At 45.1% G+C, this 17,728-nt stretch overlaps 1 protein-coding gene across 7 annotated transcripts in view; it reads left to right on the plus strand.

The window, feature by feature from the left end:
- TMEM108 (transmembrane protein 108) overlaps positions 1 to 17,728 on the plus strand; it is a 325,910-nt gene that overhangs the window by 230,670 nt on the left and 77,512 nt on the right. Inside the window, exon 1 of one of the 7 annotated variants that reach the window (XM_066351413.1) lies at positions 17,111 to 17,229. The exons of the other annotated variants lie outside the window; for them this stretch is intronic. Within the exon in view, the coding sequence (XP_066207510.1) occupies positions 17,199 to 17,229 (31 nt within the window). The 5' untranslated portion in view covers positions 17,111 to 17,198. Of the gene's footprint in view, positions 1 to 17,110; positions 17,230 to 17,728 lie in introns of those variants that run through there. 7 annotated transcript variants of the gene reach the window in all.

Consider the following 17,728-nt stretch of genomic DNA (forward strand, 5'->3'; position numbering starts at 1 on the left):
ATTTCTCAGGGCAGCAGAGTAAATGGTGTAGGGAGTATAATAAGAATTTTTGCCTTATCAGCATTACTTATATTTTAATATTAATAATATCATATTTATTTGTGCAATTAAAACATTTGAACAAGACTTTTGTAAAGAATTCAGTGGTGATGGTTTATATTCACCTCCAGATGTTAGAAAATAAACAAAAAGGAGAAAGGTGCTTGCTCTTTCTCGAATTAATAACTCAGCACCTGTGCATGGAGGTATTGTAATCTTTCTGCCCCACTAGCATGAGAGAAAGTAACATAAAGGTTTCGGGAAGTAAGAAATCATTGTATTCTATCCTGGACATGAACTGTCTGCATCTTAGGTTTTAATTACTCCGTCACTTCACTTATGTACTCAGAGCTAATTTTAAGAAGTGACAGCTTTCCTTAAATACAGTGCAATTTAATTACAATTAACTCCTTACAATTTAATTAGAAGTGAGTACTGCTTCTTCAGAATCTGGGCAGCCAGAAAGCTGATATATTCAACAGTCTTTCTCTACTCTGCATTTTGAAAGTGAGACAAATAAGAGGCTGAATGTGGGGAACTCTCCCAAAAGCACCTTTCAGGTTCTTTGATGGGGTCAGTCCAGATGATTTAATTTCTTATACCTCCAGCAAGTACAGTACCATATGCAGATAACTGATACTGCAAGTTCCTAATGCAACGCTGGTCATTTCAAAGCAAGTTAAAATTGTGGGTGGTGTCTGGCGTTGCTTGTTGGGATTTTGAAAATTATAAACCATAAGCCGTGTATTTGGTCCCTTTCAGGTACCCAGAAAGCCCAGCAGTCCCAGCTCCAAATTGAGAGATGTAGTAGAAGAGTCCTGTGCACAGTGTGTGCAGATTCCAAGGGTGGACCCGCGTCACGTGCCTGGTGGCTGCTGTCCCGGACAGCACGGTCCAGAGTACTCACAGGGAGGCTTCCTGGCTATCATGGGTTGTATCATACTCAAGGGTCAGGGCAGGAACTAGCTTGCCCTCCCTCCAGCCGTGTCTTTCTCACCCTCCTATTCGGTGTCCTGTGTGAAGTCCTCAGCCCCCAGCCAGCCGGAGGAAGCAGCCTCTGGTCCCCTCAGAGCTTGCATGCCCCTGCCTCCTCAGAGCTCGCATGCCCCTGCCTCCTCAGCCCCCAGCCAGCCGGAGGAAGCAGCCTCTGGTCCCCTCAGAGCTGGCATGCCCCTGCCTCCTCAGCCCCCAGCCAGCCGGAGGAAGCAGCCTCTGGTCCCCTCAGAGCTGGCATGCCCCTGCCTCCTCAGCTCCCCACTAGCCGGAGGAAGCAGCCTCTGGTCCCCTCAGAGTTGGCATGCCCCTGCCCCCTCAGCTCCCCGCCAGCCGGAGGAAGCAGCCTCTGGCCCCCTCAGAGCTTGCATGCCCTGCCAGCTCTGTCACCAGGTCTTCCGTCAGCGTCATCAGTCGCTGTCAGCAGATTGGGTTGGTGCTCCACTCTGCAGAGTTCTCCTTTTCCTCTACCCTCCCACCTCCGGTGGCCCTCCTGGTCCCCAGCACTTCCCAGAGTCCTGTTAAGTGTCCACGCAGAAAAGACCATTCTGGGCCCCATGGCATAGGCCTTCTGGCTGGATGTCATCTTTCCACCTCTCCCAGGAAGACTGGTTTCTAAGCACCAGTGACAGATTGCCTTGGTCCTTCGGTCTGCCCTCCGATGACTGCCTTCACTAGGTCATGCCTGACGTCCCCACTTCACCTCTGCGGGGCAGCTCCAGTCACCTGGACGGTCACAGCTGTTCCCGTGGCGACTGAGACCAGCTACTGCCTGGGTGGTTTGAGTTTACCTTTCTCAGAAAAATGGCTTGTGTCTCTTCAGACCATCCCAGGTTAATGCCAAGTGGTGTCCTCTCCAAAAGCATTTCTAATCGTGACACCCAAGACTTTGTCACTCCTGTAGTCATCATTCCTTAAGTATTTGGTCACAAGTATCAAAAAACACAGTAAAGTAGGCTCTCTTTAAATATACTGCTCATAAAACTCAGGGGAAATTTTATAGCTTCATATTTATTTTGAAATACCCCCTAATTTTTGTAAGCGGTATATTTGTTGAATGAATATATGAAATATCAAATCTAAAGCCAAACATTCCCTTATATAGTCAGTGTTATCTCTTGTTTTGCTCACTTCTATGTTGATATTTCAGGCAAGGGACCACAGCAGTGATTTAATACTTTTTTTCTGTAGCTCCCCTCTTCCCGATTCCAAAGGATAGTTAAGCTTTTTAAAAATCCAATGTCCATAATAGAGAACTAATATATTTCTGGATCTTTCTTCTTCTGTAGCTCCCCCAAATCACCAAAGTAATGCATTCTATGCAACACTCAAGTCCCACACACTCAGATGCCTCTTGAACACTCTAACAGCCCTCACAGGTCTTAGTTTCCCTCCCACAAAGCCATTGTCACTCTCAGCGGTCTCCGCCAGACCAGCCGGGACCCTGAGAGCCCCTGGCTGACCAGTTCACCAATCATGTAACAGCGTTCCAGCCATTATCCCCGGAGGCTCTAATTCTAGAAGAGGCAGTGACACCATGGTGCCACAAAGCAGTGTGCTTAGTGTTCCGGGTATCTACTATGGTGACACAAACCAACCTAAAACTTGACATCTCTAAACAACAGTCTTTTTATTCTGCCTCCTAGTTTAATAGAAAGTGAAGGGCAGGGGTTCAGCTGGGTGGTTCTTCTGCTCCGTGTGGCCTTGACTCTGTGTCCTTGATAGTAGTCGGTTGGCAGGTTGGTTGGTTTAGTAGAGGACGTAAGGTGACCTTACCTACATATGCTAGCATGGACAGCAGGTGGTTGAGCTCAGATTGGCATTGACCGTCAACTGGTCAGTGCCAATCTGGCCTTTCCTTCAGAGGAGTCTCAGCAGCGGGTTTTCTTACATGGCAGTCCAGGCTGCCAGGGACTGTCCCAAGACAGCCAGGCAGAAGCTGCAGGGCTTCTTGTGGCCCACCCTTGGAAGACCCAGGAATCGCTTACCATAAATGACGTTCTGTTGGTCAAGCCAGTCACTTAGGCAGACCCAAATTTAAGATGAATTATTAGAAATAAGGGAATTGGACTCCACCTGTCACTGGGAGGAAGAGCAAAGAATTTGTGGTCATCTTTAATTTGCACACCTGGCTTTTTAAGGCTCCTGAAAGGGACCCACAGGTGGACCCACACGCTCTCACCTTGGACCAGCCTAGTGAGACAGTAGGTTGGCAGCAAGAGCAGCAAAGCAGTACTGAGACCACTGGCCCGGGGCTGCTGAGCAGTCCTGAGCCTGTCTCTGCAGCAAGTCCTCACCTAACGTCATCAATAGTTTCTACGACTAAACCAGATGACGTATAACGAAACCAGTTTTATCATAGGCTAACTGATATAAATAAGAGGTAAGTTCCTACAGCACCCATCAACATTATAGCAAAATGACGTTGAACCAAATGTTACTCAAGGATGAGCTGTATATCCAGTGAACACATAGGTGGATCTTGTCTCTAGATGCCTGCAGCCTCAGGAACTGAAAACGCTTCTCTTAACAGGAAACAGGAAACAGATCAGTATGAGATGGATTGCATTTTGCTCACATGGGCTCTGTTATCTGCTTCTCTGATTCTGTGTCTTTCTTAGATTTTCACCAGGTTAATCCCCTCATTTGCATATTCTCTGTTTTTCCAGCTCCAGCATTGAATCCTATGCTCCTCTTTGCTTTAAAAGTAGGCAGGGAGGTTGGACAAGTAAGAGAGTCCGATGCCACCAAGTCCTGCCTCACTGCCACTAGAACTAAGAGTGGGCTGGCAGGAAAGCTCTTGGTATTTTAATAATTCACCCACTCGACACAGTTTTATGTGGTGAAGTTCAAGAGATAATAATGAGCAAGTCACTGATAAAGACTGTGGATTAAAATTCTTCAGAACCTTATTTATAAAGGCTCTTTAGAAATAAATCAAGGCAGAATATATCTATGGGTCTGAGTGACTCAGTCAGTGATTCCATTAACCTACTAGAAACGGTTTAAACAGAGCACTACGGAGTATTCAGATATATAATACAATTTCTCATGTGTATTTGCTCCCTGAAAAAACTGCTGGCAGATGCGGTTTTATTGAGTCCCTTCCCTCCTAAGTTGCATGGAGGTGAATAGAGTTACTTCTCACCAGTTCACTTTGTTTGGCAGAATGCTTCTATTTGCTCCTTTGTATGAGAATTACTGGTCATCTTGGGGAGGCACTAGATAGACTTTATGATGTAACATGGGTAGCAGATTACAATAAATAAATGACTAGTGGGAGAGAGACTATGATGATAAGATTTCAGAACAACTTCCCAATCTAAGGCATGCTCACTGCCCAGCAGATCAATTCTGCTATCCATGGTTTAATTGTAAATCTTTCCCTTGAGGTAAATGACACACAAAGAATTTTAGTTAGGGCTTCTCTAAGATCAGTAAACCAGACAGGCTGTAAAGCAAAAGTGTGGATCAATAATTTGTTCAACTTTGTTGAACACAGATAATCACTTAGATTCCACAGCAAACAGATTTAGGAGAGTTAGTGGAGAATCTTGCTGCTTTGGCATAAAAGTTAGAGGAATGCTTAATGTTCCTGTCATCATCCCTTACTCACGGGGCCGTGGTCAGGGTTCAGGATGATAGACCTGGAGACCCTGTGAGGGGAACAATTTAAGTTATATTTTAGTCAGTCCCCAGGAGGCAAGGGAGAATTATGTGAAGTCAGTAATAGAAAATAACAATTGTTTCTTGCCCTCATAATCATTTGTACACCTCATGCCTGAACAGCTGGATAACTTAGCAGCGGTGCCCCTCACAGTCAAATAAATGTGTATGCAGGGAAGCTACATGAAGGTTGGCCCTCTCTCCCTAAGCTGACTTTTCTAGTGCTTCCAAAAGTGATTAATAGCATCCTGATACTTTAACTGAGCAAAACTCCACTCCATCCTGTGTGTTGTCCAAGGTGGGCACAAGCAGGTTCCTTATGGAGTGAATGTTTGTTCAACTAACTCTACTGGTGGTGAGTGCGTGTCCAGCAGCCCTGTTCCCTGTGATCGTAGGTATTCCTTTATACTGGGGACTTCTCCCTGGAGGGGAAGCACCGAGTGTGTCACATAGGAGAGCTGCTGGTGCTAAGGTGACAGTCTTGCGATGCCTAACCCTTCAGGACACCCAGCACTCTGCTCACAGCCTACATATATTAACTCGTGTAATTCTCACACACAAGATAAACGAAGAGGTGCTGAAGCACTTGCAGATGAAATCTGGGATTTGTGTCCCAGTTATGGGGAACAGAGAGTACGGGGTATGGCGGGAGTGCATTTGGCCATAATTGGATGGTTTGGGGGGTGTGGTGATGGGATATGGGGTTCATTGTTTTAGTCTGTGTACTTTAATGTAGGTTTGACATTTCTCCATAATAAAAAGCAAAGCAAAAACTATGAGGGTAAATCCTGTTATTTTCTCCTTGTAGACGTGGAACCTTGCTCAAGTTCACACAACCCCAAAGGGTGTGCACCCGTGGTTCAGGGTGCAGCAGTGCACAGCACCTCACTTGCTGCAGGACAGTTTAGATCCTGGATGGGAGGAAGCATGGCAGTATTCCACATCTGTCAGAGACCATCTGAAGTCCCAGCTCAAACCCACAGTTTCCACGTTAGATTGAACTGCATTCCTATGAGTATATCGTATCTTTGTGAAGCTGGCTTTTCAGTACTCGTGATAAAAAGCAAGCAGCACATGAAAATCAATGTGGAACAAGACCTGAGGATACTTGTGTCCGATCTGGTTTTTGTTTTTTTTTTTAATATATATATATATTTTTTTCATTTTTCTGAAGCTGGAAACAGGGAGAGACAGTCAGACAGACTCCCGCATGCGCCCGACCGGGATCCACCCGGCACGCCCACCAGGGGCGGTGCTCTGCCCCCCAGGGGGCGATGCTCTGCCCATCCTGGGCGTCGCCATATTGCGACCAGAGCCACTCTAGCGCCTGAGGCAGAGGCCACAGAGCCATGCCCAGCGCCCGGGCCATCTTTGCTCCAATGGAGCCTTGGCTGCGGGAGGGGAAGAGAGAGACAGAGAGGAAAGCGCGGCGGAGGGGTGGAGAAACAAATGGGCGCTTCTCCTATGTGCCCTGGCCGGGAATCGAACCCGGGTCCTCCGCACGCTAGGCCGACGCTCTACTGCTGAGCCAACCGGCCAGGGCCCGATCTGGTTTTGAGATTTTAAAAATCATTCAGTCTCTCATAAGTGCATATATCCCATTAGAAAATAATTGCCCTACTATGGAATAAAATTAAAATGTTTTCAACACGTGTATTATTTCTTTTCAGATGGCTACTAAATTGTTAAGACAGAAATACTTAAGTTTTTGGCACCTAACTAAATGCCCTGTGACCCAAGGTTCTGAGAACCGCGCACTGTACATCCAACACTGCCTGGGCTAGAGAAGCTCAGACAGGGAGCGTCTGAATGCTGGTCCCTGTGCTAGCTCGCTCTCCTCACTGAAAGCAAGCCAGGTCCAGCCACTTACCCATCCCATCCCACCCATACTGACGAAACACCTACTGTTTGCCAGGAGCTGTGCAGGACACGGGGTGCAGCAGTGAACAAGGCACAAGAATCCCTGCTGTGGTGGGCTTCTATGCTGAAGGGGGAAACGGAGAAGAATCAGCATTAGACACATTATTTTAGATTGGGATCGTGCTAAGAAGGGGCCAGAAGCCACCCAGTGGGATAGGAAATGTGGTAGGGCAGGGAGGTGGTGACATTTTAGACAAGGTGGCAAGGATGTCATCTCTAAGATGACAGTTTGGTTAAGATCTGCAAGAGGTTAAGAGAGAACTATCAACGACTTCATTATCCCTTAATGGAAAATATAAAATTTTCCAGGAACAGAGCCCTGAAGTTAAGTTGTAAAATGAGTAAAAAATTAATGGCAACTGGCCTGCATTAGATAAATTACTGAAAAAGAAAAAACTGTGTAAAGCTTTTCTTCTCTGTGGATTACCTGACCTCACTGTTTCTGGCGGAACCTGACTTGGAGGGTGAGTGGACAGACAGTCAACAGTCACCCCAGCTCAACACCACACCTCAGTTAAAACGGGAAGTGAAGAAGGCCTGGAGATTATATGCAAATAAGAAGTCATGTTATCATATGATTTGAGATGCTAAATGGCACTAGCTAAAATGCTTAGAGGTTCCAACGGCATCTACACTGTACTAACACCAGCTGCTCGTATAACAACAACAATATTTTGGTTTTGGATGGAGATGTTTTGTGAAGATGGGAGCGGAGGGCCATGAGGGGATTTGGTTTTAAATAGAATGATGAGTAACATACAGAAGTCAGTACCAAAAATGTTCATAGCAGCTAGAACCATCAATCAAACAAGCAGTGGGTTGTTTTCCTTGTGGTAACCTTTAAAAACCTTGACTATGGAAATAGCAGAATTTTTTAAAAGTTTGAATCACCACCACTGAATTTTTTTATGGGACAGCTGCAGCCTTCATGGAGCTGTGGAATCTCCTTGGGCCTCACCCAAGAGAAAATTGAGATTGATAGATGACAAGCCCGCTGGGTGTCCCCTGTTCTTTAGCTTGCTCATTGTCACTTCTGAGCCCCTAATGAAGCCGTCAGACTCAGAGGGCAGACTTCCTGAAGGGGTCTGGAGCCATTTCAGCTTCTTTGCTTTTCATCTTGGCCTTTCTCAGCTCCGGATTCTTGGCAAGTTATAGACCCAGATTATCTCTCTACCATCCTCTTGCCTCCAAAAAGCTTGGAGTTTCACCACTGTAGATCAACTCATGTTAAAAAAAACCATTCCAGCCTGACCTGTGGTGGCGCAGTGGATAAAGCGTCGACCTGGAAACACTGAGGTCGCCGGTTCGAAACCCTGGACCTGCCTGGTCAAGGCACATATGGGAGTTGATGCTTCCTGCTCCTCCCCTCTTCTCTCTCTCTTTCTCTCTCTCCCTCTCTCTCTCCTCTCTAAAATGAATAAATAAATAAAATAAAAATAAATTAATTAATTTAAAAAAAACCCATTCCACAGGGCAGGATCTGTAGTAGTCCCTACCCCATCCTGACTGCACATCTGAGGCCCCCAGCAGCTCGATGACAACAGAAACCTGGATGAAGTACAGTTGGGATGGGGCCATGAGTTTGCATGGTTAGCAGGCGCCTCCAATGATTCTGTGAGAAAACAATTCACGGGAATCTCGAAGGGTGAGGAGAAGTTTACCAGATTGGCAGAGGGAAGAGGAGAATATTTTTACACGTGGATATAAAACACCATGTGTACAAGATGAGGGGTGTATGTGGCAAGTTCAGGAAAGTTCAGGTTTTCAAACTGTGCTCCAAAAAACTGCTCATGTGGGGAGAAGTTAGTTTATAAATATCAGGGCTCTTAATAGGAATTCTCCCAATAAAGGTTTCTTTGCTAAGCTCCTCTCGGGCTCTGCTGCTTCAGCCTCACCAGGTGGTGGGTCCCTTGCCCAGTCCTCATTAGGCCCGGTGCCAGGGTCCGGGTAAATCTCAAGCTTTCCTTTGATCCCACCAGTGCTCTCTCTTTCTTTGCTTTGGCACCAGTTGGCTTCATAAGAGGAAACAACATGGCTGGAACTTGGTGCTTGGCCACTGATGAAGTGCGTCAGGCAGGAGCAGCCCACCCCGAATGCTCTGAAGTTGGCAGGGAGTTTATGGGGTTTTTAGCTTGCCCACCATGGGAAACCTGGAGACAGTTTATATCCACTTTTTTAAGTATTTATCTCAATGTCCTCACTTCATCTGCTCAGATGACAGATGCCCTTGCCATAATTCCCTTATTGGAGAATTCTGAATTTATTACCAACTTGATAAAACAAAACTTTGTGGAAAGCTCTGGGCTTGAGATAGGTGACACTTGGCTTCCAGTTCTATTTCATATGTTTAACTTAAGCCATATAACCCGGCCAAATGAGACATTCTGTGTCTCAGCTTCCCCTTCTATAAAATTGATAGAATAACATGCTTGACTTTCTGCAGCCAGGAATAATGGATGAGATCTATGTGACTGGAGCTTTGAGAAAGGGGATATATATTACAAATGTGGTACTATATCTTAAAAACAATAGCGAACAGAACCTTGTATAATTTAACCTTGCAAGACAAGTTGCTTTTTCTGAGATACAAATAAGAATCAGTTTGCCAGTAGGCATCCTTCAGGACATGTTAGCTCTCACTGAAAGTGTTTATATGTAGACCTCTGCTGTTAGTCAGAGGATCTGGCCCACAGCTCTCTTTAACACCAGATCTGCAGACAGAGTCATTCATGCCTGCCTTTGGATTCCCATTGACTTAACTTCCTTCCATGAGAGCCTTTCTCATACTCCTCAAAGGCAGGAGCTTTCTTTGTATCTGTCCCCAAGCCTAACACAGGCCCTAGCCCATAGTAAGCCTTTAACCAATGGTGGCTATTAAGGAATGAATTTGGAGACTGTCCAACATTGGATTCAGGCCAAAGATTAATACAATACACATTCCTGAATTGGAATGGGTTTTAAGGATTCTTCTTGCCAACCTCCTGCCCTTCTCCAGAGCCAACTTTTAAGCACCTAACAAATTAGGATTTTTTATTTTGAGTTCCTTCCTGATAAGGACGTTGAGTGGTTTTGCTGGCTAACTCATCAAGCACAAGTATCTTTGGTGCCACTGAAGTATATTTCCTCTTTCTCCACTTAAATGGGAGTAGAACATGCCCACATCTTGTGTATAAAAGAGTTTTGTTCTACATAATTGAAGACTCTTCTTACACAGTCTGATCTAGCTTAGGTTGGAGGCAGGGATCGTCCTCTCATTTAGAGTACAACAGAAAAGCTAAGAAATTATCAACTTGAATTTTAGAATGACTTCCAGTAGCAGCTGATAACGGAGACATCAGCTTCAGCCCAGTGACGGCAGCTGCCTCAGACTGGAGTGCTGCCACCCTGTCACCAAAGACAGAGCAGACTAGTATGCAGATAATCTTGGATTTGTTATGTCTGAATATTAATTTTCTCTTCTCTGTTTGGTCCTCTGTGCCATTTCTGCTGTGATTTGAGTGAATTTAATTTACTTGAAGTGCTTTTTTGAATAATAAGCATTTGTATTTCTCCTCTGTATAAAAATACTGGGCATCGTTATGCAGAAGGAAACGGATAGTATTAACCCTTTGGGTAGTGAGTATTTTGTTAACCCTTTGAGTGAGGATGTACATGAACGTGTATACAACTCAAAGGGTTAAGCATAAGGAAGAAAATGTTACTGTCCAATAAAAAGCTTCCAACCCTAGAGCTTTTTGAGCTGATAGAAACATGGCTCCAGAATTCTTTGAACATCTCAGGAAAATGTGGTAATAAAATTGGCATCACCAGTTTTGAGTTGTCTATTTTGCTTTAAAAAAAAAACTCTTTTCAATTTAGAGTTGAGAAGCCAAAGAAAACTATAAGAACATACAATGTTATGTCACAGAGCCATCACCCCATAATGACTCATTGCAGGGTATTTTCTCTATTCCCTTCAAATATGATTATTTCTGGACAATTTAATTAAATACTGGTTTAAGGATTATTTCTGAAGATGGGGGATTTGCCTCCTGTGATAATTCTCTTCAAACAGATCCATTTACTTCCCACGTAGCAATATCAAGATGTATTTTTATTGGTTTGCTTGATTATTTTTTAAACTTCTGCCACTATTGATGGAAACTAATTAAAACTAAATGTACATCAGCTTTTATGAAATGGCTACTACTGAAATGAAGTTCAGGAAATGGTAGGCCAGCCCATTCCCTTTAATGATGTTGACTGATTCATAGTTGGGGTAATTTCAGATTTATGAGATTTCAAACATCCATATGTCGTTACTGTTTGCTGAGGAATTGATTTTAAAGAAATAAGTGTGTGTGCCATTTCAGTCTTATGAGAGCAGACCCAACTGAATCATGTACGCCCTTTGCCTGAAATCAAATTTCACTGATGCTGGAAGTGTTACTGTGGGCAAAAAGCATTTGGAGTTTATCAAGTTCATGAAAGGCTATGTCTTCAGCTCCTCCCCACTGTGTACTTCTAGAACAATAAATCATGAGAAAATTATAAATTTAGATAAAACTTGGGATGCCAAAGTTACATGTTATTAGCATATAGGTCATAAGCACTTTTCTCATGTTTGTTTCCTAAAAAGGACAAGGTTGGAGATTGACATGTTATCCAAAATATTTGACACAGAAAGTAACCACAGTTTGCCCTGAACCCTGAGAATTATAGCTTTGGAGATCTGGAAGGAGGCTGTGAGAGCAGCTGCTCTAGAGAGAGGGATGGAGAAGTCACAGAGCAGAGCCTGCTTGCCACTGTCTAGCCATGTGACCTGGGGCTTATTAGGTAACCCCTTGGCCTAGTTTCCTTATCTGTAAATGGAAGTGGTGATAATACACATGCCTGCCAGGGAAGTGCATGAGCATGAAATAAAACCTGAAAGCATTATGTGAGCTATAAATATAAAACCCAGTGTCAGGATCAGTTATTATCCTGTTATCTGGAAAACCCCTCACTTTTTCAGTGAAGGGCAGAAAGTGTCCAGTGACTTGTGCAAGAGCATTCTTTGGCAAAACCAGGCCTGGAATATAGGATAACCCAACATTCAGTCCAAGTTCTTCCTATCTCTAAGGGACACGACCACAAGGGTGACAATGAGTGCAACGCTACGGCCACCACAGGCTGCTGGGCAGCTTGCTTGCACTGCTTGGCCTCAAAGTGAGAAGCACTTGCAGGCCACAGGGACGCTGTTGAGCATGCAGCTCCGGCACTGCAGCGGGCCCCTGAAGAAGAGGAACCCCACAGTGTGGGTGCGCGGTTCACCACGGCCCCCTCAGTGAGCACATGCTTTTCCAGTCCACCAAGGGGCATAGAGCTGACTAGAGGGAACCTCTCTTTCTAAAAGGAAAGAGTGAGACAGCATTTTAAGACTGAGGCGGCTCTGGTCAATACTCTCCCTTTCTCAAAATTTTCCTTTATTGTATTTTCATTCCTGCTACTCCTAGCATGTCTAATGCTTGACTATGTGTCTACCCTTAACACTATTGTTCAAACATTAATAAGAGTCCCTTTTTTCTTCTCTTAATCATGTTTGTTTTCAAAAGAATTTTACTTAAAAAAATAATTTTACCAAATATTAAAGGCAGGCAAAAATACAAACTAAGCCAAGTAATAAAAGAAGCATTAAAGCTATCAAATCAGTGAAGTTGGGCTTTAAATCTCAGAATATCTGCCTCCAAAGCTCTTAGTTTTTCTAGTTCATTTCATGTAAAATAGCCATTACATGATTAAACCAAGAATCACACACACGGAAGGAGGGTACTTAGAACTCTCATGGGGATTGATATTTACACATAAAATGCATGAAAAATCTAATGCACAGAGATCGTGTTTCTGCCTGTGTTTCCAGAGCTCAAAATATCAAGTAGCCAGGCTAACCAAAAAGTATCATGTAAGTATTAAACTATTAATACCAGCTTACTAAGCTGCCCCCCAAACACACACACACTAATAAAAAAATAATCTGACATTTTCATCGAGCCCTGTGTTTGTTCAGATCTCTGTCCCCGTCCTCGTGGGGAGGTGGACAGGTTGGGGGAGGGACCTGCCTTAGCCAAGGCCACCGTTGGGGCGAGGGCCCATGGAGCAGGACAGAGGGTGTTGGGGGCCATTGGTGAACAGTGGGGCTGAGGGCTGGCACAGAAAGGTTAGGGACACATGGGAGGGGCTGTGTCAGGATGGCCTCTTAGAAACAAGGTTAGAATGAAAGTAGGTCTGATTCAGAGGTACAGTATCCAAGCAAAAGATTTCTCATTAAGTAGGAAGAAGGCTAGAGAACAGACCAGCAAGAATGATGGACCCCTGGTGACTTCAGCCACCCCCACTTTCTTGGGGAGCCAGGTCCTTAGATATGCAACTGAGACAATGGAACAAGGCCCAGGTCTGAGTTGAAACCCTCAGAGCCTCTTGGTCTCTGAAGGAGGACAGAACAGTATCAGGCTAACAGTTGCTTTTTCTTAAATGCATGCAAATACACTAATAATGCTCATTAGGCCCATAGCTCACTCGGATTTAATTTAAGAGTATTTCATTTGAATCACTGTGTAGTTGCCAGGACAGATGTGTGCATGGCTCAGGCATACTTCTTTCTCTCTGCCTGAGACAGATGTCAGGATATTGGGCCATGCTGGAACAATGCCAGGGTGTTTATTAGAGACAATGGATTATCAGCCTCCCTTCCCCACACTGGGGTTTTCATTTCGGTAGTTAAAATACCAATCCCAGCTCAGAAAAAGGAAGATTTTGAGAGAGGTAGAGAAAGACAGAAGAAGTGGGGTAAAGGTGGAGAAAAATATAGAAAGCGAACAAGCGGTAAAGAGGGAAAGCTTTGGGTTTCTTGTTTCTGTCGCTAAAATGATCTAGGTTATTTATGATTCCCACACGTGAGTGGGATTCATTTAGGGGTGGGGAAAGATTGAAAAAGCAGAATCCTGGGCCCAACCCAAGAGCTACTACTTTTTAAGGCCCGGGGGACCTTTATGTTTGTAAACTCCCCAGGAGTAGGCTATAGAAGTCCCCAGCTGGAGCCGTCTCTAAGGTTTCTTTCTAGATGGAGAATCTTTGCTAAAGAGAAGGGAGAATAAAAGGGGGTTGGGACGAACACAGAGGGCAGGGCTGTTGTAGCCGTGTCACTTTATCCTGGGGAAACGCCGCCCTCCTGGTGAAGATGGAGAAATACAAAGGTCAGAGGAAGAGAGGGCGGGGTGCTGGGTACAGGTGCTTCTTCCTTTTGTCAGAGTGACTTCACTAGTTGTGGACAAGTCCCTGACAAATGAGGGTATTTTAGTCCTACCTCCTAAGTCTCAAATGCTTTGATTTCTTTGTCCATCTAACCTACCAAGCTCCAGCCCTCCCCTGATGGACCAGTCCACTAGCAAATCAGAGTGGGAAGAAAGGAAGTGCCAGCCCACTGACTTGAATCCCCCCTTCTGGTGCCTGGTTGCAGAAACCTCTCTTGGCCCGTTTATCTTCCTCTTTGGGGATATTCTTATGAGTAGATTTTGTAAGGGGTTACATTACAATGATATATTGCAAGGACTGAGACACAGAATTTCCTGTAAAGAGTTAAGGCATTCTAGATAACTAGAAGCTTAGTTCACAAACTTTAATCTTTATTTTGTGCCTAGAAATGAAGGGAGTTCTCTTGCAGAAAGCTCCCAGAGGTGCCAGACCCTGGCCGTTTCGGAGCAACATCGAGGAGGCCAGATAGACCCGTGCCAGTGTCAGAGGGACAGTCCAGGGAGGCAGTTCTTTTGGACAGGAGTCCTCTGCCTTCTTGGGTTGCCTGCAGCCTGAATAAAAGACACTTTTTATACCACTTGGACCCTGGTTCCATGACTCAGTGGCGTTTGTAACTCGAACACCAGCTTTTTCTGGTAACAGTTTCTGTTCACTCGGTATAAAGGGTATAAAGTAGGCTGTTCTGACAGGTCTGCTAGAAGGACCAGGTGATTCCTGACCACCAGAGGCCCAGAAAGAAGCTTCCCTCCCACCCCTCTCACCGCCCTTTACCAAGCCTTAGCAAAACTTTCTTAAAACTTACAAAAACTGTATGAAAGGGTCTGGAAAACAAAAGATCCCCTCGACCCCAACACAACTGTTTTCATTTTCTGCAGCCCTTTGATAAATTTCCTAGTTGTAGTTTGTTTACATAGAGTACGAATGATTTTCACGGGATCATTTCTATGATAAGCCTTTTCCTCGTTGCTGTATATCCTTGTTAATGATCTTTATAAAAGCTGCAAAGTTCTTCGTCTGGAAAAGGTACCACTTTGTTTATCAAATCCTTACATAGCGCCTCTCATGCACTAGGTATGTAAACATAATAATATAGTTCACACTCCTAACAACCCTGTTAGGCTCAAGTTATAGACGAGGAAACGGAGGCTCAGAGAGGTTAGATAACTTGCCCAAGATCACACAGTGAGTGAGCGGCAGAGACAGGCGTATGCTCTTCTGTGCTCATAACCACGATGCAGTGCTGACATTTTATTTAACTACCTTTTTACTGCGTAACAGTCAGGCAGCATAGAGTGTTTTAGAATTGAAAATAAACTGCACAGGCTATCCTGTCGCTCACGGCTTTTTCATTCTTTCAAATTATTTGTTTAGGACAGGTTCCCTGGAGGGCTACCCGCCCCACTCTCCATTTTGAGCTGATGGACAGAGGCGGCAGTCCTACACAAATGCCCATGGGGGGCCCTGGCCGGTTGGCTCAGTGGTAGAGTGTTGGCCTGGCGTGCGGAGGTCCCAGGTTCGATTCCCGGCCAGGGCACACAGGAGAGGCGCCCATCTGCTTCTCCACCCCTCCCCCTCTCCTTCCTCTCTGTCTCTCTCTTCCCCTCCCGCAGCCGAGGCTCCATTGGAGCAAAGATGGCCCGGGCACTGGGGATGGCTTTGTGGCCTCTGCCTCAGGCGCTAGACTGGCTCTGGTCACAACAGAGCGACCCCCCCCCATGGGCAGAGCATCCCCCCCTGGTGGGCGTGCCGGGTGGATCCCGGTCGGGCGCATGCGGGAGTCTGTCTGACTGCCTCCCCGTTTCCAACTTCAGAAAAATGCAAAAAAAATAAAATAAAATAAGCAAATGCCCATTGGGGAGATCTGACCTCCAGGAAGAGAAGACACTTTCTTGTGAGGTTGTTAGCACTTGATCATGGCCAGTGTAATCCAGGAACAAGACAGGAAATTAGGAAGCTTACCACTCAGGGAGGGTGAAGGCTGAAGATTCTGGACGGTGCCTCGCAGCTGGCTGTCCTCAGTGCCTCCTGGGTGACCTGATGACCATAAAGCCGCTCTTTAAACAAGAGAAACAAACTCTATTTGTTTCAGTGGGGGGAAATAAAAACAGAATAACTTCAGTGGCAGACAGATGAACCAACCAGTGGGTGGATTTGATCCTTCTTGAATCTGGGTGTTTTGACGTCCTTACACAGAAGTTGATGGGAGGTAAAGCCCAGCTCCCCAGCATTTCTGTATAGGTGGAGATGGGGTTGGCAGCCTTTTTGGAATGAGGTGTTAAGGGGACTGGTCTTGAAGCTATATTTGAGTAGCAAGCTCAAATACATTTTTGAGAGGGTGGCTTGGAAGTCATGGGAATTGTGCCCCCCACCACTGACTGCTTGGTCCACCACTGGGTCAGTCAAGTTTTTGGATGAAATTGGATGAAATCCATCAGACATCTTAGTGGATCATAGGGCATTTCTTTACTTTTTCTTAGTTGTGACACAGGCCCACCTTTCTTCTTTGCCTACAATGATATCATAAATAGCAAAAACTGAATACGGTTCCCATTCCCTCAGGCCAACACACACTCTTCTCCTGTACCATCCCATATTAGCATTGTACATCTGTTCCCCATTCTCCTCAGTGATCAATAGAATTATCATATATTATTAGCACATTAAAAAAACATTCTATCATATAGAAGTGATAAATCTGAAAAAAAGAAATTAAAAAGGTATAATGTCAGAGTGAGAAGAAAATAGGAATAGCTGATTTTTCCTAAGTCTCCAGGAAATTGCAGTGTGCCAACAAGGCCTAGTGAAGTGTGCTACTGGCATAGTTAGAATCCATAGGTGACCTCCAAGGTCCATGCCTGCCCTTGCTCCATAGCTCACTGGGTCATTTATTAAGTCTCTGGAAGCTTCAAGGTGTTTGTTCAAAAGATAAGGAATGTTTTTTGTGGGGGGTGGGAAGAGGGAGAAAGTTGGTCCTGACCACATTTTAAGAACATAAACACCTAAGTCAATAAGACCTGAAAGAGAGGGATTAATGTCCAGGGGCTGTATGCAGCACACCTGACGGTGTTGCCTGGCAACCTGCAGCCAGCCTGGAACAAGAGTTCCAGCAAAGGGAAACTAGGACTGTGCTCCGAGAGCAGATTTACCCCCTCTCCTGTTTGCTAACTGCGGACACTGTTGGATAGCATACTCTATTTCAAAATAGACCCAGAATTTATTTTAATCAGTATGGTCAGACACACAGACATGTAGATGACTGCCATGAGGGAAGAAGTTTATCCCCACAGACCCCTGGCAACAGGAGGGACACCATGCTGCACAGGGCCACGCGGAGGCACCAAGGTGGGTCAGGAGGTGAGGGAGCAAGGGGAGGCGGGGTGAGAGTCCTACTGTGGTTTTCATGGGGAGTGGTGGGCGAGGCAAGGTAAGCAGAGGAGACGGGTTTAGGATTGGCTAGTTAAAATCAATTTCCTGAGCTTTGGCTTTATAGTAATGGTTCCCAGTTGCCTAGTACCTGGCTCTGGGGAGATTAGAGCAGAGGGATAGTGTCCTCTACTACTAGGGCCTAATGACTAGAAGTGAATGGGAGTAGGGACTCAGCATATCAAAGGCAGATACACAGGCGAGTTTACTGACTCTAAAAATTAGCTAACTCTGGGAGGGACAGTCTTTCCTCAGGTCTACAAGGCCCCAAATGCCAGAGCATAAGAATACAGAAAATAAGAAAATATCGTTTATGCAGACCCTGATACTCACACACAAGCAGAGAGTCCACTGTCTGTTTTGTGATGGAAGAGGCATCAGTGTTTTAGGAGCCGCTTTTCCCAGAGCATGTAAGGGA

This window comes from Saccopteryx leptura, chromosome 10, assembly GCF_036850995.1.
Source record: "Saccopteryx leptura isolate mSacLep1 chromosome 10, mSacLep1_pri_phased_curated, whole genome shotgun sequence".
Taxonomy (NCBI): Eukaryota; Metazoa; Chordata; class Mammalia; order Chiroptera; family Emballonuridae; genus Saccopteryx; species Saccopteryx leptura.